Source organism: Phycodurus eques, chromosome 4 (genome assembly GCF_024500275.1).
Source record: "Phycodurus eques isolate BA_2022a chromosome 4, UOR_Pequ_1.1, whole genome shotgun sequence".
NCBI lineage: Eukaryota > Metazoa > Chordata > Actinopteri > Syngnathiformes > Syngnathidae > Phycodurus > Phycodurus eques.
This window is the reverse complement of record NC_084528.1, coordinates 18,313,051-18,339,859: the sequence shown is the minus strand read 5'-3', so window position 1 is coordinate 18,339,859 and position 26,809 is coordinate 18,313,051. Positions and strand designations below refer to the sequence as shown.

Below are 26,809 nucleotides of genomic sequence, written 5' to 3'. Positions count from 1 at the left end.
GTCAACTGCACAGACATGGGCAAACAGGCAGCTGACGCCGTCCGAGAGGGACGCCTCAAAATCATCCCTGACCACCACCTCAAGACCTGGTTCAACTGGATGGACAACATAAGGTCAGAAGTGTTACTAAAGACTACCTGGCATTTTTGCGGCAACAGCAGCAAGTGAGCCCAGTGTATGGGAGGAAAAAAGCGAGCGCTTGTACAAACAATAACATATTTTTTACTTGTGGAGGCAGCACTTCAGAAAGGCTTGCTCACACACATTTTCAGAAATGGGTAGAACACAAAATATTTACGAAGATGATTCATTTCACATTAGAAGGGGGGGCAAGCCATTAAAGTTAGTTTTCTATAATTTTCGATATCTCAGGGATTGGTGCATTTCCCGGCAGCTGTGGTGGGGTCATCGCATTCCCGCTTACTTCATCACTGTCAACGATCCCGCCGTGAAACCAGGAGAGGTAAGATGACCGATAGTCATTAATTTGTAGCGTTATTATTAGGATTTATTAGGCATTTATTATGTCTGTCCTTCTAGGATATAGATGGTCATTACTGGGTGAGCGGGAGAACAGTTGAGGAGGCCAGAGAGAAGGCGGCAAAGCGCTTCAATGTGACTCCTGACAAAGTTACACTCAGACAAGGTCACTTTAATATGACAAGCAAATATACAGTGGAACCTCTTTTTTTGGATGATTCAATGGGTTTGAATCTCGGCTCAGGCCTTCCTCTTTGTCCATAGGTGGGAGAGTGAATGGTTGTTTGTGTGTATGTGCTGTGTGATTGGCTGGCAACCAGTCCAGAGTGTAACCCGCCTGTTTCCCAAACTCAGCTGAAATGGGCTCCAGCTCACCAACGATCCTAATGAGGACATGTGCTACAGAAAACTATGGATAGATGTGCTGCTTAAATCCTCTTTAATATTTCATAAACTGCTACTGCTGTTGTATTTCAGACGAGGATGTTCTGGACACTTGGTTCTCATCTGGCATTTTCCCCTTCTCCATCTTCGGGTGGCCTAATGAGGTGCAAACAAAAACACAGCACTGCGGGAACAAGCTTAAAGACTCATTTTAGCTACAAAACTAAGTAGAAATGTCATTTTAATGTGCATTGACACAAATTTCCTTGTTAACGACTCAGGACCTGAGCGTGTTCTTCCCCGACACCTTTCTGGTCAGAGATCCTCGCATATCCAAAATCACTACTTTTCAGGGGGAAAAAAGCTATTATTTTGCTTGCATTATCAAACATCACATCATTAAAGTTAGTATTGTACCTTTTAATTAGACTTTACACCGATCTGATCGGTTTGATCGGTATCGGCCGATAATTAGCATTTTATGCTGATCAGCCGATCTGCTTTCATGTCATAATTCGCCGAGCCGATCAATGACGTCATCTATGGGCATCTATTCAGTCATATTAACCGCTAACTCAACTTATAAATCAGCACAAAAAACACCTGATACACCTCGAAGATTTTAGAAATATCTTCTTAAATCCCAGTATCCTTTCCTATTTGTAAAGACTCAGGACCTGAGTGTGTTCTACCCCGGCACCTTGCTGGAGACTGGTCACGACATCCTGTTCTTCTGGGTGGCTCGCATGGTGATGATGGGCATCAAACTGACCGGCAAGCTCCCCTTTAAAGAGGTGAGATCCGTCACGGCGACGAAACACTACAGGCGGGTTGTGAGGGTGACTCTTGTTAGCGTAATGTAATTAGGACAACAACAACAACGAGTAGTGATGTATTTGTTCACAGGTTTATCTACACGCCGTCGTGAGGGACGCCCACGGAAGGAAAATGAGCAAATCTCTGGGCAACGTCATCGACCCGCTTGATGTTATTACTGGGATCTCCCTGGAGGTGAAGCCTAATCGCTCCTTGATGCATGCAACACACACACACGGTCTTTTGTTCTTTACATTGCCCCCTCCCCCGAGAACCATCCTCTTCTACAAGCTTTATTAAGCAGCCAAAGAGCTTTTATTGAAGCCATCCGTCATGAATTTACTAGCCGTGAGGACTGGTGTTGATGGAGAAAGCCACCAGAGGGCACTGGAGCACTTCTTGCAATTGTTGTGTGCCTGCTTGTATGTATTGATGAGCCCACTTTACTCCTCCCAACCTCCCTCCAGGGTCTGCATGCACAGCTTACGTACAGCAACTTGGATCCTGTGGAGGTGGAGCGTGCCAAGCAGGGCCAGATGTCAGACTACCCCAACGGCATTCCAGAATGTGGCACAGACGCCCTCCGATTCGCCCTGTGTGCATATACTAGCCAAGGTGAACGAGTGACACACATATTTTGCCTCTGACCAGACGTGGCAATGAATCTTGCCTTTTAGCAAGACACAGCAACATATCTTGCCTTCTGAGAAATGCACCAAGATAATTTGGTTTTAACCCATTCACTGCCACGAAACTATATATTCGTCAATTGGAATCCAACCATTTCCTACCATCGACTGAAGTACGTTTTTCAACGGGCAGGCGTGAAAGAATGGAGCCCATGTTTATTTGTTTGTTTGTTTATTTGAGTAGTACAATGCATTTTAATCTACACAGCTGCAAAAAAACAGTCATCTAAATGTGGCTGAGGTAGCACTGTGGCTTAACTTCATCAATTGTCCTAAAGTGGAGATCATAAAATGCATACAGTAAAAAGACAATACACTATGACAAATGGAGGGAACATAAAAAATACTACATAAAAATAGGTCACGGTTCACATAAAAGGTTAAAATTCATACATAAAACAGAGGAGGAGGAGAGTTTAGCCATGAGAGCACATCTGCTTTGTTTTTAACCACTGTTGTTTGAAGGTGGTGTAATTGTCACATTCGTTTGTGAAATTCTGGGTTGTGAACCACTTTAATGACAAAGACATCCCTGTAGATGGCGGCATTGCTTCGCTTTGGATTTGAGATCAGCACAGCTTTTGAGTAGATGATGAAGATTAGGCAGTGAATCTCTGCTTGTCACCGCAATTACGTTTTGGAAGTCGGACAAGTTTAGGCCCCTCACACTCGTACATATATTTATATGTATTAGTGGTGTAACCTTTCATTCATTATATCAATGTATTGATTTATATTCCTACGATCTAACTGGATCGATCTGTGCTCGGCAAGTTACCCTTCTGGACATAAATCATACATGCAAATCAGTCGCCTTTCGGCGAAATTAGGCTTTTTGAACTCAAAACAGGCCATTTCCGTGAATCATAGAGATTCTGTTTTTCTGAGGGCGGGGTGGGCCACTGTCATCGCCTGTGTGCAAATCCTGTGATTGGATAAATCACAGGATTTGACGAGCCCAGAAAAAAACACTTCCGCTGCTTCTGCTATTAAGAGGTAACGGTACTTTTACTCCATTACAATGATCTAAATGTCGGTCGCTACTTGTATTTATCAATTATTTCTTATCAACTTTTTTCTTGAGCGAGACTCCGACTTAGACTTCCGCATTGGCGCTGTTTGCTCCAATCCAGTTTAAGCACTAGTGACGTTTAAGTCTAAAGGACTCTTTATACTCCCGCAGTCGTGCGCCCGACAACGCCCGCATTGCATCACGTGACTGACGAATTGGCCCGCGCGGCCCCTCTGCGTTGTTTGACGCGCACGCGGCAAATATTGTTGCTGCGCATAGAATGCCGCGGAGATATCGCTCGTGATTGGTCCTTTTTTGTCACATGCTGTGATGATGTAATCAGCGTTCCTCCTAGTTCCACATAGCACGTACACCGCCACCTTCTGTACGATTTTGCAGCATAATTGAACGTATCATCTGGTCATCTCGGTCCATTTGTTCTAGCAGACACGGTCGCCATTGTTGTTGCCTTGTTCCTTGTTACTGAAATGGAAGTAAAAACGGCTACCGGAAATGGGTACAAAATGCAGAGGAAACTCCACCCTGTGGGGTTCTAGCCAATACCAGCCGTAGCGACACCCCCGACTTGGAAGAGGACTGCAGCACACTTTCAAAACAGCACGCGTGAGTTGCGCTCGAGTATAAAGGCAAACTGCGTGCGGGATAGCCGCAGTGACGTCAGTGCAGTCGGCGTCCGCGTGAGTATAAAGAAGCCTTAATTCACCGGTCAAACTACACGAGAAAGTCACATGACCTCACACGTCGTCTTCTATTGGGATTCACGGGCATAGGTATTAAACTTAGATAAGCCAGGCCGGCTGATCGTCGTGCCTACGTGGCGGCCATGTTGGGAAGGTCGTCGTTACCATGAAGGCAATGGCGCGCAACTCGCCGTGTTTACTTTTAGATGAACAAAAACAACAGCTTTCATGTGTTGTAGTATTTGTCTCGCACTGTCTGCCCAAATGTGGATATTTCAGCTCACTTTTAACTTGAGAAAACACCGTGCAGTAAATTGCAGATGTTTTGTTGCACTTTTGACTGTGCATACACACACCCCCACACACAGCAACATCAGTAATTCTTAATTTATTTTGTTTAATTGATGTTCATGCTGTGGTTAAAAAGAAGTTACTCACTATTTACTCAGTACTTGAGTAATTATTTCACTGTACTTTTTACTCTAAAGTACTTTTTGGAGGACTACTTTTTACTTGAGTCACATTATTGTCAAGTAACAGTACTCTTACTTGAGTACAATATTTGGCTACTCTGCCCCCCTCTGGAGCGGACATCCTCTATTGCTATACTCTTACGTTTATTAATTCGTTTGATTTTTGCTCATCAGATGAGCCCGTGTCGTATTTGTTGCACTGGTCTTTTGTATTTCCGCGTTGAAGTGCTGCGGGTCGTGGCCCTGGTTGTGGTCCCAGCGGAACCGCAAAGCACACGTAACATCGGTGACAAAAGTTGATCCGCTAGTACATCTTGTATTAATTAAGAAACGCGCCTACATTTTTCTAATTAGTTTACGGAGGTTAAAGTTAAATGTATTAAGCGACCGAGCGATGTTAGGGATGATGTCACAACACAGAATGAACTAACTTCAAAAAATATTGTGCTTAATATTTTCCTGGAGAATATTTTCCTAGTCATGCCTTTCTGTAGTGCCCCTGGTGGTTGGACGAGACACCACAGCATCTGTGTGTGTTGTTTTTTTAAGCACTTGACGTTTAATACGTCGGTCTGTCTGGTGGATGTTAGATGAGAATGAGAGGCTAGCAAGAATGCTTCAGGCTCACGTTTGTGCTACAAAGAGCAAGTTTGTTCATTTAATTAGCTCTCAATGTATTATTAACACAATTCCTACAAGATTAAAAATACTGTCAAAAGCCCTTTCTTAGTCTTGATTTTTGTGGTTTTATAGATGGAGGTGTCACAAAAGCAAAAAAAAAATAAAACATTAGCGTTAAATGAGTAGGTGTTTCCCAGACACGGCAACGGCTTGCTTGCCTTTGACGAGACACAACATTGACCACACGTGGCAACGTAGCTTTCCTTTGACAATCGGCACAAGCATATCTTGTCTTTGATCAAACATGGCAACATATTTTGCCTTTCAGAGATGCAGCAGCAAGTCTTGCGATTGCCCAAACGTGGTAAAATACCTCCCCTTTGACCAGAAGCGGCAACATACAGTATCTTACCTATGACATCCGCAGTATGTTCCACATACATACATTGAGGACTGACAATAAAATGCTACCATACTGGACTATATCTTCCCTTCGAGAAATATTTTGCCTTTGAAAGACACATCAACAAGTCTTGCAGTTGGCCAGATGAGGTGACATTATCTTGCCTTCAACGAGTCGCAGCAACATATCTTATTTTTGAGGCGACATAGCAGCATATTTCGCCTTCAACAAAATCGTATTATATTAAAGTCCCCAATTGGTGCTTTCCCGATATGTAGTTATTCTGTCATATTTACCACTAGTCAGCGCAAAAACACCTGATATACTCGAGGTTTTTTTAGTGTAGCTTTTTTACAGCTCAAAATTGTCACGCTGTTTGTGTATTTGTCAGGCAGGGACATCAACCTGGACGTCAATCGCATCCTGGGCTACCGGCACTTCTGCAACAAGCTGTGGAATGCCGTCAAGTTTGCCATGAAGACACTGGGGAACAACTTTGTCCCATTGGAGAAAGCCCAAGTGAGAGTCCAGCTGACATGTAGTGTCTCCCAATTAATTTGTCCATATAGACCTTTTTTCCATGATGTCACATGTATTTCTGGGGGCAGTAGCTCAGTTGGCATCAGTTGGCATCACTTGTAGGCAAACCCTTATGTGGCATTTGACCAAGGCAGAACAATTGGGAAAACGACACGGTAAATGGCCTAAATGATGATTTTTAGCCTTCTTCTCTACTGCCGTAGTTTGAATATGTGAAGTGTCAGTTGAAAAGATGACGGTCATTTGCATGTCAAGAGGTAAGTTGATTCAAAATTTGATATACAACCCCGATTCCAATGAAGTTGGAACGTTGTGTTAAACATAAATAAAAACGGAATACAATGATTTGCAAATCATGTTCAACCTATATTAAATTGAATTGGCGGTGTTGTTGATAAATGGCTTTTGCTTTGCATGTTAGAGTTTCAAGTTGCACTTACGGATGTAGCGCCGAACTGTATTTACTGACATTGGTTTTCTGAAGTTTTCCTGAGCCCATTTGGTGATATCCTTAACACATTGATGTCGGTCTTCGATGCAGTGCCGCCTGAGGGATCGAAGGTCACGGGCATTCAGTGTTGGTTTTCGGCCTTGCCGCTTACATGCAGTGATTTCTCCAGATTCTCTGAACCTTTTAATGATATTATGGACCGTAAATGATGAAATCCCTAAATTCCTTGCAATTGTACGTTGAGGAACATTGTCCTTAAACTGTTCGACTATTCTGTCACGCACTTGTTCACAAAGAGGTGAACCTCGCCCCATCTTTGCTTGTGAATGACTGAGCAATTCAGGGAAGCTCCTTTTATACCCAATCATGGCACCCACCTGTTCCAATTAGCCTGTTCACCTGTTGGGTGTTCCAAACAGGTGTTTGATGAGCATTCCTCAACTTTCTCAGTCTTTTTTGCCGCCTGTCCCATCTTTTCTGGAACGTGTTGCAGCCATAAAATTCTAAGTTAATGATTATTTGCTAAAAACTAAGTTTATCAGTTTGAACATTAAATAACTTGTCTTTGTAGTGTATTCAATTAAATATAGGTTGAACATGATTTGCAAATCAATGTATTCGGATTTTTTTTGCATTGACTTGCGGGCAAAAAATTGTGACACGAGTGCTGTATTGTGCTTGTGAACTCAACTCCCTTCACAACAAGCAGTAGTTTGATAGTGAACAGTTCTTCAAAAAAGAGACTCCAAGTTGTTTTTCGCCATTCTCAGTTGAAGTTCACTGTCAAACTAAATAGAAAAAAATGAGAATTGTATATTTAAAAAATAAAAAACTCTGAACTTTGAAGTCCCCTACCTTAATAATGTTAACACATAATATGTAACACCATTAGACTAACGAATAGCATCAGTGTCATGGCGTTATAAAAGCAATTGTCATTTGAACACTAATGGTGGAGCAACACATGTAGATAGCTAATATAACAATAGTCACAGGTATATTTTCTTTATTCCCTGCGAAGAACAACTCCTATTGCTGCGGCTTACTGAGGAGCCGAGACCATGTAGAGTATATCCGTATGTCAGTAATATAATGCCCCAGGTGGCCAAGGTGTGCACACAAAAGGAGCAGCACAAATGTCTGTTGAATTGAAATATAAACTGTGGCAAAAACAGTTTTCGTATTCTTTCCATCTATCTATCTATCTATCTATCTATCTATCTATCTATATCTATCTATCGTAGGACTGCAACTAACGATTATTTCCATAATCGATGAATCTGTCATTATTTTTTCGATGACTTGGATACATTTTATAAAATTATACAAATAAAAATCCATTCCTTTATTCAAAACCAAGATATTATTTCAAATGGTCAATGCAGAAAATGCACAAACATACATTTAATATAATTCAGTTTTTGGTTTGGTCCGTAACATGTTAGAAAATTGTTTTCCAAAGTAAAAGAGAATATTGGCAAATGTCTTTTGATGAAACACAAAGATAATCAGTCAGCTTTATTAATATAATAAATATATTTATAATATTATTTTTATTTATATGATAATATGTACTGCTTCATTATTGTATTAAATATAATTATCAATATTTACTGTTGAGAGGCTGAAAGGTTTTGGACATTTATTCATCTTCCGTTGCGCTTCTCCTCACTCGGGTCGCGAGCGTGCTGGACCCTATCCCAGCTATCTTCGGGCGAGAGAACTGGTCACCAACCAATTGCAGGGCACATAGAAACAAACAACCATTCGCACTCACATTCACACCTACGGGCAATTTAGAGTCTTCAATCAACCTACCATGCATGTTTTTGGGATGTGGAGAGGGAACCGGAGTGCTCGGAGAAAACCCACGCAGGCACGGGGACGGGATTTGAACCCCGGTCCTCAGAACTGTGAGGCGGACGTGCTAACCAGTCGCTTCACCGTGCCGCCGGATTTGGGCAATTTTAAGTTAAACAAGGTCTCTCTCAACTACTAATTTATAATAAAAAAGGATTGATTAATTTGATAATTGATTAAAAGTTGTCGATTAATTGTTGCACCTGTAGTCAACGGAGTACAACTATACAGCAATAGAATGAAATGAAAATCTGGATCTATATTTTTTTCTGGTAGCTGTGTGGCGAGGAGAGCGTTACCGACCGCTGGATTCTGTCCCGGCTGAGCGCGGCGGTCTCTCTGTGCGACGCCGGCTTCAAGGCGTACGACTTCCCCGCCATCACCACCGCCGTCTACAACTTCTGGCTGTACGAGCTATGCGACGTCTACCTGGTACGAGCGTTTAACCTTTTCCTCGCCTTAACGACCACGTTGACGTCCCTTTTTTGCCGCCGCAGGAGAGCGTGAAGCCCGTGTTCAGCAATGCGGGAGAAGAGAAACAAGCCGGCGTGTGCAGACAGACCCTGTACACGTGCTTGGACGTGGGCCTGCGCCTGCTCTCTCCCATCATGCCCTTTGTCACCGAGGAGCTCTACCAGAGGTTGCCGCGTCGACGGCCTCAGCTCGACGCCCCCAGCGTATCTGTCACGGCGTACCCCGACGCGGAAGAGGTGAGCCGGACTGCCCTGCTGCTTCCATCCGAATAATATGAATACAGTAAGCCTTTACAGTAGTAGTGTGGTACCCTGACTTATGACTTTAATTTTTTCTGTGACCAACCTTGGAACTCAATTTACTCATCTAGTATATCAAACTGAAATGCCATTCATCCATTCCAGCACCCTTTTTAACTCCTTCACTGCTACGGACGTTTATATTCTGGAATCTAACCGATACTGCCATAGATGTGTATTTTCATCAGGTACGTTTTTCAACGTGTAGACTTGTAAGAGGTTCTCGCTTAGCTTGTCTGTGAAATTCAGCTTTGTAAACCACTGTAATGGCTAACTGGTGATGCATTACTTTGGATTTGATATTTTTTAGTTGAAGAAAAACATTATCACTTCAATTTACTTCCTTGACACCATTTAATAATTACAGATTCGTCATGGCTTTGGTATCACTTCAATTTACTTCCTTGACACCATTTAATAATTACAGATTCGTCATGGCTTTGGTAGCTGTTGTTGCAGTTAAACAGAAGACAACATAAATTGGTGAATAGGCAAGGGTTCACTTCTTAATGTTTTCTGTTTGCAGTTCTGCTGGAACAGCGACGAGGTGGACCGCAACATGGACCTCGTCATGAACGTGGTCAAAACCATCCGCTCGCTCAGGGCTGACTATAACCTGACCAAGACCAGGGCGGACTGTGAGTGGGAACGCACACGCACATATTTATACATGAGCACATCTGAGTGGTGATTTATGTAAAAGGAAAGTATATGTGACACACGGTGGACGACTGGTTAGAGCGTCTGCCTCACAGTTCTGAGGACCAGGGTTCAATCCCCGGCCCCGTCTGTGTGGAGTTTGCATGTTTTCCCCGTGCCTGCGTGGGTTTTCTCCGGGCACTCCGGTTTCCTACCACATCCCAAAAACATGCATGGTAGCTTGATTGAAGACTCTAAATTGCCTGTAGGTGTGAATGTGAGTGCGAATGGTTGTTTCATAGAACAGGAAGTGCAAGTTGGTGCAGAAAGCAGATATTGAGATCTCGAGCCCATCTAAAAGATCAACTCAAAGTGATGTTTGGCTTTTTATTTTTTTACCACCACAGCAAGGTAGCAGTGATGTCAAAGGGCAGAAATGTGATGTTAACATACAACAGGGAATTAAAGTTTTGTGTGTCAGTGAGTTTTCACTGTCTTCAAATGTAGTAGTTGTGCTGTAGTTGGTGTATTGTGTGCCCACTAACAAGCAGTGATAAGTGTCTATTCAATCTTTTCTGTGTGTGTGTGTGTGTGTGTGGGAGAGAGATAGGTTACCTCCAGTGTGCGGACTCTGCCACAGTGTCGCTGGTGCAGACTTCCAACGTTCAGATCCAGACTCTATCGTACTGTCAGGCCGTGATCCCCCTGAGCGCCGAGCAGGTCGTACCGGCGGGCTGCGCTGTGGCCATTGCGTCCGACCGCTGTACCGTCAACCTCTTGATCAAGGTGACACACTCCACAGGCATCGCTACCAATGCTGTGTTTGTGTGTGTCTTTACATGCATGCCTGGGTATGTTTGTGGGACACAGAGCAGGAATTGGGATTTTTTTTTTTTTTTTTTTGTAGTGTCAATGTGCAGACCAGTCCAAATCTTGGGAGAGGAGCTAATGAACTGGTGTGTTTTGCTTTTTCTTTTTCTTTGTCTTTTTTTTTTTTGTCATGTCAGGGTCTAATTGACGTGGACAAAGAGTTGTCCAAGTTGCAGGCGAAGAAAGGCGAACTGGACAAGCTGATGGAGAAGCTGCACGACAAAATGGCCAACAGCGACTACAGACACAAGGTGCCGCTCAAGGTGCAGCAGCAGGACGCCGACAAGGTGATGACAGAACGACCAACTGCCCCCACGACCTTTTTTCCCCCCACTCTTTCACGTGTGAGCTGCTAACAAGCTCTTGTTACATGTCTTTGTTTCAGCTGCGACAGAGTCAGACGGAGCTGGAGAAAGTCGAAGAAGCTATGGACAACTTTAGCAAGATGATCTAACTCGTCATCATTACCATCGTCGGATGGATTTTTATTCATGTTGCAAGTGGATTATCATGTCAAAATAATTGGATAAAAAAATTGAAAGACCAATGTCAAGCCTCTTTTTTTTTTACTTACCCCCCTTACAAAGAAGTACTAGGCTCCCACTGAAAAGAAAAAAAAGACAGTTCCATTAGTCGTAAGTTGTGTGTATATTTTTTTTATCGAGGTTTTTCAGATTTAGAGAGAGTCACTGACTGTGGTATGATGTGAAAGTCATTTTGTAGACACTTCTATTTTTTTAGATACATTTTTGCATTTTAGCAAGTTGTATATTTTTCAGATTAAAATAATTTTAGCCTTTTTTTTTAGATAAATCATGCATATGTCAGAAAAAACATTTCAAGATAAAGTCACAGCTTTTCGGTGACTGCGAAGGAAATATATTACAGCAATCGGGCTCGGAGTTAAACCGAGCTAATTTCCATTTTGTCTTCTGGTTATCATCATTTTTATTTACCATATTTGTGATAGAATTACACAAAGTCCCAAAAGTCAAAGAAAAAGAAAACAGCTGAGTCCCTCATTGAAGCACTTTATTCAGCATATTTAATCAGACATACAGGATATAAGACTGGAGGAAATAATGGGCTTTTTTTTTGTGAGATTATAAAAATGTGCATTTCTTAAAAATGCCTCCCTGTTTTTGGTATTAATGTAGTTGTTTGTGGGCTGCCAGGATAGCACTAGACTTAAAAGAACATGAACAAAAAAAAACATACATCAAGACATGCCGAGGGTGCAGCCATTTTGATTGACCCTGGTCTAGAGCTTCCACGGGGAGTGAAATTCAGAGGCGGGCAGCGGCGTGCAGTGCGTCGTCTCGAAGTTCCTCATGTGCTTGCGAGCCTTCCGGCACGGGGAAAAAGAGAACACATTATTTTTCATTTCTTGTTCTATTCTTTCCTTTCCTTCCCCCACAGGAGGTGAACGGAAGGAAGGGACGCGTAGCATGAAGCGTAATTGATGGCACGCCTCGCCTTTCATGTTAAATGACTTCAATAAGATGGGGCAGCTGCGGAGGAAATATATTACAGCAGTCGGGCTTGGAGCACAGGTAAGGTGGTTGCCATAGTGACTGAGCGAGAGAGGCGGGGGAAAAAATGTCCTTCTGTTGTAACCATGTGGAACTGTCAACTCGAGATGCAACACTAGACAGACACTTTATTAGGTACACCTGCTCCATTGCAACCACACTGACACCTTGACTTACGGGTTTTTTGCTTCGTGCCGTGAGGCAAAATTTGAGGTATGAGCGAACTTCAGATATGAGTGAAGTAGAAAAAAAAAATGGAGCAATTAACAACTAAAAAGTACATTTTTGCAAATAAAGATGTATATTTGGAGAAAAAGTTTTTTTGTTTTTTTTTAAAGGGATAGTTTGCATAATATTTTTTCGATTTATATAAAAAAAAAGGTAAAATCTTGGGTATTTTTAATTTTTAAAATCATATTTGCAGGAAGAATTACATAGTTTTTCAAGATAAAAACGTATACTTTTGTGAGGAAAAAAAAAAAGTATATTTTCAAGATGTCTTAACTTTAAAGATTTTTATTTTAAGATACAAAGCTCCAAAAAGTTTTTTTTCGGGGAACAGGGTACATTTAAGAGGTACAACAACTAATTGATCATTAATCAACAATTATTTTGATAATTGACACATTAACTAAAAATTGTCCAAATCCTCTGATTTCAGCCTTTTCTGTAGTCCTCCATGAAAGCAGACGGATTATCTTTCTGTTTACTAAAAATAAAACATTTGTGCTTTTATTTTGGAAAACAATGATAATTTTTTTTGCCCAACAAACATTCAAACACAAAATGAGAACGTGCGCAAGGAGCAGAAGCTCACATTGAATTAAAACCCAACCAGACTCCATCCACCTCCTGATGCCCCTTAATGGCACATCGACACACAGATACTAGAGCGTGTGCATGATTTCCTTACCAGGAAAAGAGCCAAGTGTTGTTTCTCTTTGATAATCATGCCCTCACCTGGGCAGACAGATAAAGAGAGTGTCACTGACTGTGGTGATGACGACGACGACGACGACATTCTTACCAACATTCCAGGGAAACTTCGCGTCCGTGTCCATCTCGTACGACTCCAGCACAGATGCGCACCAGTCCTCGTCCACCTGGTAGCTGCTGTACAGGGATGCTGCACACACGCATCGGCCAATACAGTAATCACTCGCTATATCACGGTTCACTTATTGCGGATTCAGTGCGTCGCAGGCTTTTTTTTATTTTTTTTTTATTTGATCAATGTCATGCAGTTATTGTACACACATGCACTCTCTGGTTCAGTTAGAAAGATTGGCTATTTGACTATAATGTGGCAGTAATGACTCACATAAGAACAAATGAGCTCTTTTACTTTGCAGCAAAAAAACAAAAAACTCACTCAGCAATTACAGGTCAACACTCAACTCAACATTTAGTAAGTCACCAATTTGCTTAGGTGAGTCAGTGACTATTACCGGAATGCCACTGTTTAACATTCAACCCACAGTCAGAGCTTCACAAAATTAATTCACAAATACCAACCTAGCCTGAACATATAGCTTATGCACACACACACAAAAATATGGTCAGGAACAAACGCAAGACAAACCTTTAGATTGATTTTCTTCAACTACGGTGCTGTAGTTAAAAAATAGTAGCGCAAAGAATGACTGGAAGCAGCAGGGTTTGCTGGCCCTACTTCCCGTAAAACTTTGCACTGCCTGGAGCACAGTGCCTAATCCTTTAGGCAGGAAATTACCCGTTTACACCATGTCCATGGGTTGTTGTTTTCAAATAAAAGCACAAAAACAATTCTTTGTTGTTCTTAACGTCAACGAAAGTGGGTTGCAACTCTGCAACAATAGGAAACTGCAGGTTCCAGGAAGACAATTGAGAACCACTTTGTTAGAACCGCTTGCATCGCTCTAAAGTATCCCTTATTAACATTGCAATACGGAACTTCAAATTTATATAAATAGCACAATAAATAATTGGGCGCTACTTCGCAGATTTCCTCTATTGTGGAGAGGTTTCTGGAACGTAACCCCCCGCGATACACGAAAACAAACAGTTCTTAAAAGGTCGCATACAAACATATTGAACTTCACAGTTAAATACAATTGAATTGAACCAATAGTGAGAATCACCGAACTAGTTTCATTACCTTCTCCTACTTGAGTCGACGCACCCAGCCAGTGTTGGACCGCATTGACCCCTTCCGTCGTCATTATTTTGGGATACCTGAGCAGCTCACACACATTAGTCGCACATCTAATAAATACATTACTGCATTGGCACCTTGATTTACGAGTTTAATTTGTTGTCAAGCCCGTAACTCAATTTATGTGTACAGCTATTTGCGACCGAGCCATGTCTCGAATAACGAAAATACGCGAGTCATTGACGCCCCCCCCCAAAGGCTTTTAATTGCTTATAAATGCCATAAGATGAAAGCACTACTAATGTCAACATGAAACTCCTCAACTCACTTCAACAAACTTCCTTGAGATGGCGTCAAAGCAATACTGTTATTGCATAGGCTTCTGTATAGGCTTGGTAAATTTGAGAAAATTCTCCTATTTCCTGAGTAAGATCCAGTCCTTAAGATCATTTTTGAGGGTTATCAAATAAGTGAATCATCTCAACACTTTTACTGTAATTGATAAGAACATTCATTAACATTTAATATAGTTTACCATTTCGCAGATCCTGGTGATAAAAAGTGTCACCCCTCGGTTTATCTCTACACTGGGCTGACACTGACAGCACTACTACTGGTACTGGCAAGGTCTGTGATGGGAAGGTTTTTCTTTTTTACAATTCAATAGTAATATAAGGATTTGTTATTCATATCAATTCATCATAATATTTAGGCCTGGTCAACAGGAAAGAGTTATTTGTTGGCTGTTATTCAATGTTGTGTTGGTCATACTATAGAATAATATATTTATTGTGTTTAGTGAATAATGCTGAAGATAAACTTCCTTCCCCCCCCAAACAAATCACATGCTAAATTGCAATCATACTATTTGTAAAAAAACAATTTTTGTATTTTCTCAAATCACTCAGCCCTCGTCCTGATTGATGACAAGGTTTAATTGGGCCTGTATCGTTAAAAGCTTATCGGCTTCCCAGTGACGATGACTGGCCAAGTGTGCCTAAAAGTTTAGCCACATAAACACACGTGATGTTGTGGCTAACTACACACAAGTGTGGCGAGGACATTTTTATACTGTTTAGCCACACTGGCTAAGAGGTTTCATGACCCATTGGCAACCCTGAAACAGTCAAGTGGGCACATTTCACTAGAACTGGACATCTTTCCAAAATTGATGAAAAGATAGAAGAAAACTGGTCACGGAGGCTGCCAAGAGGCCGACAGCAACATTCAAGAAGCTGAAAGGAATTTCTGGCAAGTACTGGCTGCTTAAATGTGACAACAATCTCTCATCGCCTTCGTATGTCTGCTTCAAATAGCGGTTAGTGTCAGCACAAAACCGTCGGTGTTCTGCTAGACAGCAAAAGAATGTCAGGAAAAGCCTATTAGAACATCAGAACTTAATTTGAGGGGACGCTTGACTCGAGTGCCAGCGTATTTGAAGCAAAATATGGACCAAGCGATGGCTCGCAACTTGAAAAACTCTCAAGTTGGGGCACTCGTAAGTCCAGGTACCGCTGTGTATATATCAGTACTGACCTGAACTGAAGCAGCTTGAGCAGGAGGTCATTCCCTCGGTTGGACATGACGTGCACTGGACTCCTGCACGGCACCGATCCACAAGTTAGTAACCAACGCCAAGTGCACTGGCATCTTTGCATTGCCAACAACAGCCCAAAATAGGGTAATTAATCAATATATTCCATTTTATGTATTATTTTACTTAACTATATATTATTTTATCGATTCTTTTATTTTACAAAATAATATTGCAATATTATAGTTTGTTTATTTATTTATTTAAACTAACGCTGACCTTAATGAGGAAAAGTATGACAGAAAATGGATGTCTGGATATTGTGAAGGTTGCAATATTATATTTAAAAAACAAAAAGGATGTGAATAACAACATTTTATTTTAATAATTTATTATAATAATTACAATTGTTACATATTAATATTATACATTAGTATATTTATATGGCCTATTATTTCATTTGAATATTTATAATGATTGAGCAAACAACGAAAATACTGCTATTATTTTACCAGCAATTCTTTTTTTTTTAATTATTTAATATTCTTCATAAAGCAATACAAATATATTTTAAAATATATAGTTTATGACTATTTAAGTGAATTTAAAATGATTATTTAACAAACAAGGATTGTAAACATAGCAACTGTATTCAAATTAATTAATGTAATATTGTAAACATTGCAATACATTATATTGTAAATATATTTTACTATCTGTTCATTTAAGTTTACGCAAATTCAATAAATAAAGAAATATTGCTAACTAAAATTTTAAGACACGATGAATTAGTATTAAAAAATGTAACAAAAACGAAAAAAGTCAGTAAAAAAAAAAAAAGAATTTGCAAGCAGGCAGTATTCCCTGATATCAGAACCCTGAAGAAAGTCACTTCTCGAAAGAGACGCAACAACGACAACCGGGCATGATAGAAGGCAACGTGAAACTCACGCTGTGGTGATGATTTCGTCCCTGGTTCTCCTCACCAGCAGGACGGGTCCCTGGTATCTGACCAGATGCGAAGACACAATGTCACACCAGATGAACAGAAAACGTTCCCCATCTCCATCTGAGGGAAAACTCACTTGAGAAGCTGCTCGGAAACGTTGAGGTTTAGGTACTGTCGCACTGTGTACTGAACCAGCGGCCCTGAGAGAGAAAACACCAATGTGTTAGCATATGCTCATGCTAAAGGAGAACAACAAAAGCCTGCAAGCACTCACTCCAGCTATCAGGCATGACCTTGAGGGCCAACGGGAGTAGGTCATCGAAGGAGGCGTCCAGCACCACCGATTGGATCTCTGGGTATGACATCACCGCCCAACTGGCTACAGAGGGAGGGAGGAGGAATGCATTTGTAGACCGTAAAGTGTTCCCCTGGTATATTGCGGTTCATTGTTTGCAGCCCCACAAGTCGCAAAATTTGTTTTACAGTATATCATGTTAGTTGATGTCCAAGTGCCTGCGTTTTCACCGGTCACAACGTTGCTTGGTTGATTGCTGTTTTTTTTTTGTATACTGTTTTTGGAATGTGAATTGTAAAATTGTAGCCCGGGTGTTCTGAATAAGCCGACGTCGGAAGTGTTGAATCTGTTGAGAAATGTAAATGGCAGTTTTAGAAAGTCCAAAAAGTGAACGGTTTAATAAAAACTCAGCATTCACTGAGTGACCCAACTCATAATGATAAGTCCATGAACTGTATTGCGGTACCTGTGAATCCGCCTATGGACCACGCGTATATGACAATGTCGTTGAGGGTGAAGTGGAGCTTGTGCACGGCAAACTGGATGACCACGTCCATGGCGTTGGCCTCATTCTGCGGAAAGGGCACCCCCTGGAAGAAAAGACAAAAAAATACATCTATTATTTGTACTTTAACAGCAGATAACATCTCTCGATTCATTTCATTCCCTCTGCTGATCCTAGCTACTGAAATGCCAACACCTCGGTGGTGTTTGTTTGGATAAAACAACAGAAGTTTACCGTACTGCCTCCGAAACCCGGATGGTTCCAGCCCAGGACAGAGTAGCCGCCTGCAGAGCGCATCAAACGCAATACGGCTCAATACGGCCCAAAATAGGGATCGTGAATCATTGACGCTTGGGAAGACGAGCGCTCACCCTCCAGTGGGGTGTTCATGCACCCCACCTCATAGAAGCCGGCGTTGCCCTCGCAGCAGACGACCTGTGGGAGGAAGACACGCAAACGTGACTCACCTGGCGCACGCACACGCACTCGCGCTCACCCACACAGATTTACCAGAGTGCGGCCCTTTCCTCCGCCTCCTCCCCTGCGGTCCACAAACATGGTGTCGATCTCGTTGCCGTCGCAGGCCACCAGCTTGTTCCTCTGGCCGTCAAACTGTGAAGAGTATATTTTTCACTTTATTTTAGTTTTATCATTAAGCGGATAGCATCCCTTTATATAATACAAGAGGTGAGGGATTTTGTAAAGAGTAGTTTTTTACATTTTATTTCTTTTATTAGACAGTGATTTGCTTCTCTTCATACTCGTTAAAGTATTTTTTTTTAGTTTTATTATACAGCAGTTTAGTATTTCGCATCATATTTTTACTTTATTAGTTTTATTATACAGTGGTGAAATATTTTACATTTTACTTTATTTTAGTTTTATTATATAGTGGTTAAGTATTGGTTAATTTATCTTGCATCATATTTGTTTTTACTTAATTTAGCTTTATTATACAGTGATAAGTATATGGCAACATTTAATTTTATTACAGAGTGGTAAATTATTTTGCAGCATCTTTTAGTTGCACTATACTGTGGTTAAAAATTGCTTTAAGTATTTTGCATCACATTTTTAACTTCTAGTTTTATATTAAGAGTTTTTTTTTTTTTTCCCCATCATGCTTTGAGGACAGGAATTAGTTATGTTTAAACGTCACTTTCAAATATTACTAATATTATTAGTAATATTACTGATAATGTATTACTATGGTGACAGTTTAAGTCTGGAATAGATCAATTCACTTTTATTCATCGTTTCCCCGTTTGGAAACGAGAACAACTCGGAAGTCAACCAGCGTGACCGTGTTCAACTTTTGTGTGTGCGTTACCTCCTCGATGAGCTTGGCGTTGCCTTGCTGCAGCACGGGCCTCATGGCTTTCTGCAGCAGTCCCACCGAGCCCGGATACAGCATCCTCCTCCCGAACGAGTGCACGATGAGGAAACTGGAATAAAGCCAATGATGACTCGGCGTGTGAAGCGCCGCCACGGTCAAACACGAGCGGCAGCCAGGCCTGCGAAAAGCGAGGGAGTGAAGCTGGAGGAGCAAAACCACCTGATGAGCTGGCACGGCAGAGTGCGGACGGAGCGCAGCGCGGCGTCTGCTCCTCCCCTCGATTTGGCCTCGTGCTTCAGCAGGGAGACGCCGGCCTTAGTCGACTTCCTGTCAAACACAGTTCACGTCGTGAAAACCAAAAATACCGTTTTTGATTACAATTGATGACATAAGCACGTTGTGCACGTGCGTCGGCTCCGTTGAGCTTCACAAATATCTCATTCCTGCCAGTGGTATCAAACTAGTAGGACTGGCAGTGAATGAGTTAAATAAGCGGATCCCCGAGGCAGAGAAAAGTCCTTGATCGTTTTTTTGTAGGACTCAAAAGACTCGAAAAACCTCAAATACTCAATCCAGCCCTGGTGTTTTTTAATAAGGAAAATAGCACTATATAATATCGTACATTATATACCCATATGGTAATAACAATCAATAGTGATGTCACGATACAACTTATTCACTTCCAATACGATCCCAATATTGCAGCCTTGAGTATTGGCCGATACCGATATCGATCCAATATCAGCTTTATATGTACTTTTCCTTATTTTACTATGCAATGTTAGAAACGGCCTCAATCAAGTGATATTACTCAAACGCGGAACAATAGTCAGCAACAGTAGGGATGAGGAAAAACCCATGAGGAAAGACACATTTACTGTTTGGGTTACATAAAGTTTAATCTTCAACGTAACAATATGCTACAATTTAATCAAATTAAGAATTAAATTGGAAAATTCAGAAAAATCTCAATAAAAAACAAATAATATATAAACACATTCTACAATTGAATAGATTAAATAAAATAAATTAGAAGACCATGAAAAATAACCAATGAATACAATAAACCTAACCTAACAAATTATACTTTTAAAGTGCAAAATAACAATTCCATTTCCCTTCTCTTATTTTTTCTGTTATTGCAAGTATATGGTGGGAACAAGCATTCGCTTTCTCCACGTGCAGCAATACGTGCGGCGAGTTTGATGCTAATTTTCGTGAGCTCCTCAAAGGTTTTTTTCATTGTGTGTTACCTTTGCGCTGGCAATTTTTGTGAACAAAAACAAACCAAGTCTGTGATGTATTTGAACATACAATCAGTGTAATTATTTTGTCATGTCTTCTTGTTAGCACCTTAGCAAGCTGCTGTTGTGATCACGTGGGCTCTGCATGCTGTCAGGGCGCTGCTGGATAGAAGTGCTGGATCGGAGCCTGGAATCGACTATTTGCATAAGAGTGGTTATATCGGAGATTTTAGATCCAGTCCAATATAACTCCATAATCGTTTTTTTGCTGATATCGGCCCAATATCTGATATCAAATACTGGATCGAGACACCCCTAATAATTAAATAGAATGCAAGAATGAAAACAGTTTGTGCATCATGAAGTCATTGTGGGGCTCCTCTCTGGAATGCGCACACGCTGGCCACCAGGGGGAGGTGATGTACATATGGATATAAAGACGGTGACAATTGCTCAGTGAGCTACAATAAAATTGGTCATTTTTTTGCGGAGGATAATGAATATGTGACTGAGTATTGTTATATTGTCTATCAACGTGTTGCTACACCATTTATGTTGAAGGGTTAGAACACTCTGACACTGATGCTATTCGTTAGTCCTCTATAGCATTCTGCCTTGTTTGTTGGCATTAAGTTAAGCCTACATTCCTATTGCAAAGCTATGTGGTTATAACACACACGCAGCGTGTAATTCTCTGTTGTAATGTTTAGTTTGACTGTAAACTTCAACTGGGAGTAACAAACAGCTCGAAGCCTCTTTTCTGAAGAATTGTTCACTATGAGAGAAATTGCAGCTCGCTGTGAAGTGAGCCGAATTGAATTCACTGCCACCACATAACAGTCGTATTGAGAAAAAGAAAAAGAAAAAATGCTCGCAAGAGAGCAATAAGGTTTTAAAGGATTATGATGTAAAGTGAGTTTGAAATGATTATGTGGTTCGGGACACCATTTTATGTTTTTTTTGATGGTTTAAACTACAGTGGTACCTTGACTTACGAATGACCCGACATCCGAGTTTTCGAGTTACCAATTGACGCTTGTCATTTTTCGCTTTGTGCTTGTGCGGGCCAAAAAAAATCAGCTACAAGTGAGCTTCGGATACGCCGCGGGGAAAAAAAATAGAGCAATTAAGGTTCTGTAATGCTCTACCATGTTCAGCTGTTTGCTCAGCGGGACAAACAAGTCTACCATTGTGCCCACCATAACATCCATTAAAAAACAAACAAAACAAAAAAAAACATTCTGAAATTGTTTCGACTCATGATCACACAAAGTAACGAATCAGCCACCAGTGGCAGTAAAATACCCCGTTAATTTAATATACATATGATGACGGTGAAATAACAATAAAATCTTACGGATTGCTGACTTCGGTCCAGCTGAAATCTGCAGGCCAGTGAGAGAAGTCAAAGTTGAAGCATCTCAATTTCTTCTACGAGAAACGCAAACAAGAACGTGAGTCACTTTTCTTCTCAATCCCTTCACCAAACCTCGGCTGAAAATGACACGAGCTCACCTTGTTGTCTGGCGAGGGATTCTTCTTCGCCTCCTCCAAAATGGAAATAAACTCAAGATACTGAGTGTTCTTCCATCTTCCCCAGCCTCATGGGAAGAAAAGAAAAACAGTAAGTTTCAAAGTGTGTGTGCTTGCAGATGATTCACTGTTAGTTCAGTATATTCTATTCTGTTTTATAAAGTACAATACTATAGAGTTCTAGTTTACTGATTTAAAAAAGGGGTTTGCTTTTGTGGGGGGGCTGGAATTGATGAATAGCTTTTACATTCATTACAATAGGGAAAGATGATTTGGCATACGACTGTCAGGGCTTGAGACCTCGACCAAATTGGTTGCATATGCAACCTTTTATAATTGTTTTTACAGCTAGTGCGATTAAAAATGTAATCTTGTCACATTTGCACGTTTTAATGGTTGAAAGTCGCCTTATTCCCACTGCATTCTCCTCCTGCACGAAAGAGAGGGAGAGAGCGAGAGACCGCTGTGTCAATCATTGTTATGAATTCCATTTGAGGGCAAACCAGTCCGCTGCAATATAATTGACTGCTTCTTCCAGATAGAACACGCTATTACCCACAGCATCTTTGCATACACGCACCCCATATATGCGCGTCACAGACGGGCCAGTACGCTGTCTTGGCTGGCTAGTGGCCACCACTTACCTATATTGATGCTGGCCCACTACATATTCATTCTAAATGACAAGCGTGAGCTGTCAACTCATCTGGACTACTAATGAGCAAGATAGCTAACTCGCACCTACCTTGTAAGTCCGGTAAGCCAGTAAACGCCTCCCAATTCAAGTCACCTACAGCTTTTCTTTTTACACATAACATTTTCAATCAATTATCATTATAAAACCAAAAGTTGTTTCCCCAAGTAACGGCATGTATGATCATCTTAAAATTGCAAGAGTGTGTGTGTATGGGGGGGTTATGAAGCTAGCAAAGCGAACAAATCTCTATCTGTCTGTCTGTCTAAACCCTGTTTACAGCATTGCCATATGAAGATACTGTATGTGCATAGTTAAAAAGCCCAGACTCATTTAAAGAGGATTGTATAGGAAAAAATACCATCATTGAAAATCATGCAATCACTGCAGTAGTAATGTTTTATCCAAGTTCTGCTTGGGCTTATGACTTTAAATAAATAAATTGGCTTGTTTTGCTAGTAAATAATTTGCAAAATAGTGTAAATAATCATAAACAATACTTTTATATAGTGGTGGTACACTTATGCAATCATTTTTAAATGTACTTAATCATATGTTGTGGTAATGCTCAAAATGAAGTGGTTTCCCCAGGGGAAGGGTTAGGAGCCCTCATTATAAGAAATGTCCCCTCTGAGTCATACAAACGATCATCCATCCATCCATTTTCTTTACCGCTTAACCTCACTAGGGTCGCGGGCTGCTGGAGCCTATCCCAGCTATCTTCAGGCGGGAGGCGGGGTACACCCTGAACCGGTCGCCAGCCAATAGAAACAAACAACCATTCGCGCACACATTCACTCATTTGTTGCGGTCAAACTTCTTGTTCACAGTAACATATTTTGCAAATATCATATCTCGAGTCACTGTCAGTCGAAACTATGGTATGCCATGGTCATGCTGTATGTCCTCAAAAAATCGTGAAACCAAATCATTCTTGCCAGTGAGGTATTGCGGTACTTATGGAACATTTCTATATCGTGCAACTCTACCCCAGTGCCTACTGTTTGCAAACATGAGGAAAAGGTCTATCGGCATCGGCGTTGTACATTTGTGTGGCCTCACCTCGGAGACAGGCCACTCCGAAAAGACACAGCAGCGTCGTCGCCACGTACTGACTCATTGCCGGCAACTTACTGCTGCATAAGTAACCTAAAACACACACACGACAAGCATCAATCGATATCACCAGCAATTCATTCAGTGATTCTGTCAATGAGTTTATGTATCTGGTTCTCTTGCGATGCAGCTACTAACAGCCCGTGTAGTCTACTTTGTCTTTACAATTTGTCTGTATTCCTTAACATCATTGTGAGTGAGGTGAGATTAATTACATAGCGTTTGCGTAAAGTGCTAGTGGGCATATTTGTTTGCCGCCATTTGGTGGCATCTGTATACAATTATAAACCCGTTTTAGGGGTTACGTCAATTATTCACAGACTTTTGTGGCTTGGTACCGATCAGCTGCAATTAGTGGGGGTTCACTTGTGTTTAGGGACTCACCTCGAAGGCATCTTGACTACACGTTATTGTATATTAAGGCCTACCATTAACAATGGACAAATTATTTTTACACTTTTTAGTGACAGTTTAGAATATTAAAATGTTACTTTAAAACATTGCCTATACACTTAATAAAGGGTTAAGGGTGGCCACAGTTTGACCCTGAAACTGAACTTTGCTTTTTCCATTAATTTGGGAAATTCAAATACCGTACATACAAGATAAATGTATGTAACTTCTAGAACACGTGTTTTTTTCCCTTACCTTTTCCATACAAATAGCTTAGCAGGAGAGGAGAGCTGCAGTAGGACAGATACCACAGAGCTGAAGCCTTGAGAAACGACATATAAATGCATAAATCATCATAATCTTTTACCACCATCACCTTCATCACATTACCACAGAGTATTAGGGCCGTGCCGGAAAAATGTATCAATTACACTATGAGATTAGTCATAATTTTATGAGAAAAAAATAATAACAATAACACTTTAACTTTGTATTTGAGGTAAAAAGAGTTAAAATTAAAAATTTTAAACTCGTAACTTTATGAATTACATTTTTTTTTTTTTTTTTAATAAACCACTAACTTCTTTCTCGAAAACAGACAACTTTATTCCTGCAATATTAAGACCAGTGGTTCTTAATCTTGTTGGAGGTACGGAACCCCGGCAGTTTCAGAGAGTTCACTGAACCCTTCCAAATTAGAAAAATAATAAATATAAATAAATAATAATGATATATTATACTAATCACATTATATAAATAAATAATAAATTGTTTATTTCAAACTCAAAACAGTTAAATATTTTATTGTCTGGGTAGATTCTCAGTCATCCAGATCATGCACAAAATGAACCACACATCAGTTGCACACAAAATCGTGTGTGTTAAAAGAACAAAACCAACCAAACTTGATTTTCACTCACACACAAAAAAAAATTCAAATCAATGAAAATTTACTGTAAGTGAATGTGAATTTTGCTGTTGTATATGAATTCCTCTGAATTCCGATTCACTGTTCATACTGACAGTAACAAATGGCTTCCGAATCAGAATCAAATCGTTACTCCTTGTACTATTCCAAAATAATAGTCAAACAAATGAAAAATTCAATTTGATTATTGGAAAACTACCTATTGAACCAGAAAAAAGAGGATGGTTTGGCTCTCGCTTCCTCCCTCCAAATTTTTTTCTTTTTAGTTTAAAATGGCTAACATTAACCGGGATCACTTGGCTAAAGGTAGACCCAAGGTTGGTTTTGCGCCTGTTGGTGCCTGGAAGTAGCTGCCTCCCTTCTAGCTAGCCGGCAGGCTACCTAGCTTTTTGGCTACCTATCTGCCATGCTGTCCTGGATCAACTGTATCCCATTCATTTTAATTGAGAGAATCTGCAACTTTAATCTTGAAAGTATTCAACTTTATTTTCATTAAATTATGACTTTCAGCTTGTTGTGTCATCTTTTTTTCAGGGTGCCCTGTATACTCCATTACAAATCATTGCCTCTGACAAAACACTGAATACTAACCCAACTGAGAATGCTGTCCGTGTATTTCTCCAAACTCCCTGGCTGGTAGTTCCATCCCTGTCCAAATGTAAGAAATAGGTTACAATGTTGTTTGATAGAGATGAAAAACTCAAGGTGATAGAGCCTTGCAGTCTGTTGCCCCCAAAATGTGGAATGCACTTCATTTTAAGATAAGAGCTGCCTCTTTAATTGACATTTTTAAAAAATAGTTAAAAACACATTTGCATAAGCGGGGATTGTTTATTACTTAGATCATGTTATTCTGTATTTAATAAACGTATGACTGTGTATTTTAACTATAAGAAACATTCTTTTAAATCATCTCGCTAAATACTGCTACATAAAAAAGTGCACTTACTGTACCGTGGTACTTAACATAACACCAGTCATGATCAATTCAAATGAATAAATGAATGATTCAGTACTGCACTTTACATTATGCTAACGTTAGCATTAATGGTGGTTGTCATTGAGAACTCTGAGCGAATCTACGGTTGATTAAGCGTTGAAGAACAGTAAAACATCACAATGAATGTACGCATATTCCTTTAGGTCTTTCATTTCATTTATTATTTTAATGTTAAGCCACAAGCGCTCATAAACACTTGACACTTCCGGATGAAGCCCCCCGAAGCTACATGCACAGCTAACAGCCACCAAACCGACTCTTTATGGATCCAGCCGCGTCGAAATGAACGAGAAAAGATGTACATGCGCCTACCACCAAGTCGTCCATCGGGCCAAAACGGGAGCGGGTGGCGGTGAATTCTTTGCAGATGAGGACCGAAAACACAACGAAGCCACATCCAGCCGGCCATACTTCCTGGACAAGGACGGAAGCCTAAAGGGATGAAGGCGGCTTGCGATGGACGAAACTCCCCAAACGCGAATTCGTTCAATATTTTGCTTTAATTAGAGATGAAACTTAAAAGATGCAGCTTTTCCATACCATAACATTGTCACGCAGTACAAAACACAGACAGTTTCTAAACTTAAATTCACATGTTGTACAAAATAGACTTTTAATTGGTTTCGTGTCATGCTAGCCAGTGGCTTCGTTAGGCCTAAAAACTTCAACGCAAACTGCGACTTGATCCCTTATTTTAGTTTCTTATTATTTATTTATTTTTTTAATTTTGCTACTGTGTTTTGTTTTTGTTTTTAAATTATGCTGACTTCATTTATCTTGTGTTTTATGTTACATTTTTATTCATGAGCTACTTTTTCTTTTGCCGTTGTTTTAAAAGTGCTCAATAATAATAAGACACTGATTTTGCATAACAACCGCCCCGACACTGAGTTTCCTCAGGTTG

General features: G+C 40.6%; 2 protein-coding genes across 4 annotated transcripts in view; one reads left to right on the top strand and one right to left on the bottom strand.

The window, feature by feature from the left end:
* vars1 (valyl-tRNA synthetase 1) overlaps window positions 1–11,275 on the top strand; it is a 21,982-nt gene extending 10,707 nt beyond the window's left edge. For all 3 annotated transcript variants that reach the window (XM_061674345.1, XM_061674346.1, XM_061674347.1), the window contains 14 exons: window positions 1–113; window positions 373–463; window positions 541–646; window positions 958–1,028; window positions 1,533–1,658; window positions 1,771–1,875; window positions 2,148–2,295; window positions 5,971–6,098; window positions 8,707–8,862; window positions 8,928–9,140; window positions 9,730–9,841; window positions 10,453–10,628; window positions 10,850–10,999; window positions 11,098–11,275. The exon at window positions 1–113 is cut by the window's left edge and continues 46 nt beyond it. In XM_061674345.1, coding sequence (XP_061530329.1) covers window positions 1–113; window positions 373–463; window positions 541–646; window positions 958–1,028; window positions 1,533–1,658; window positions 1,771–1,875; window positions 2,148–2,295; window positions 5,971–6,098; window positions 8,707–8,862; window positions 8,928–9,140; window positions 9,730–9,841; window positions 10,453–10,628; window positions 10,850–10,999; window positions 11,098–11,166 — 1,764 coding nt within the window. In that variant the 3' untranslated portion in view covers window positions 11,167–11,275. The remainder of the gene's footprint in view (window positions 114–372; window positions 464–540; window positions 647–957; window positions 1,029–1,532; window positions 1,659–1,770; window positions 1,876–2,147; window positions 2,296–5,970; window positions 6,099–8,706; window positions 8,863–8,927; window positions 9,141–9,729; window positions 9,842–10,452; window positions 10,629–10,849; window positions 11,000–11,097) is intronic.
* Window positions 11,276–11,734: 459 nt separating this feature from the next.
* Window positions 11,735–26,332, bottom strand: abhd16a (abhydrolase domain containing 16A, phospholipase). Its single transcript, XM_061674344.1, has 20 exons — window positions 26,214–26,332; window positions 25,497–25,554; window positions 24,233–24,299; window positions 23,531–23,617; window positions 21,757–21,842; window positions 21,599–21,672; window positions 19,217–19,324; window positions 18,992–19,106; window positions 18,172–18,273; window positions 18,033–18,096; window positions 17,896–17,945; window positions 17,623–17,746; window positions 17,136–17,240; window positions 16,998–17,061; window positions 16,864–16,920; window positions 15,915–15,977; window positions 14,382–14,458; window positions 13,272–13,370; window positions 13,158–13,204; window positions 11,735–12,057 (listed from the first exon to the last, which is right to left on the bottom strand). The coding sequence occupies exons 1-20, from the start codon at window positions 26,312–26,314 to the stop codon at window positions 11,974–11,976; spliced, it is 1,632 nt and encodes a 543-aa protein (XP_061530328.1). The 5' UTR covers window positions 26,315–26,332; the 3' UTR covers window positions 11,735–11,973.
* Between the last annotated feature and the right edge of the window lie 477 nt (window positions 26,333–26,809).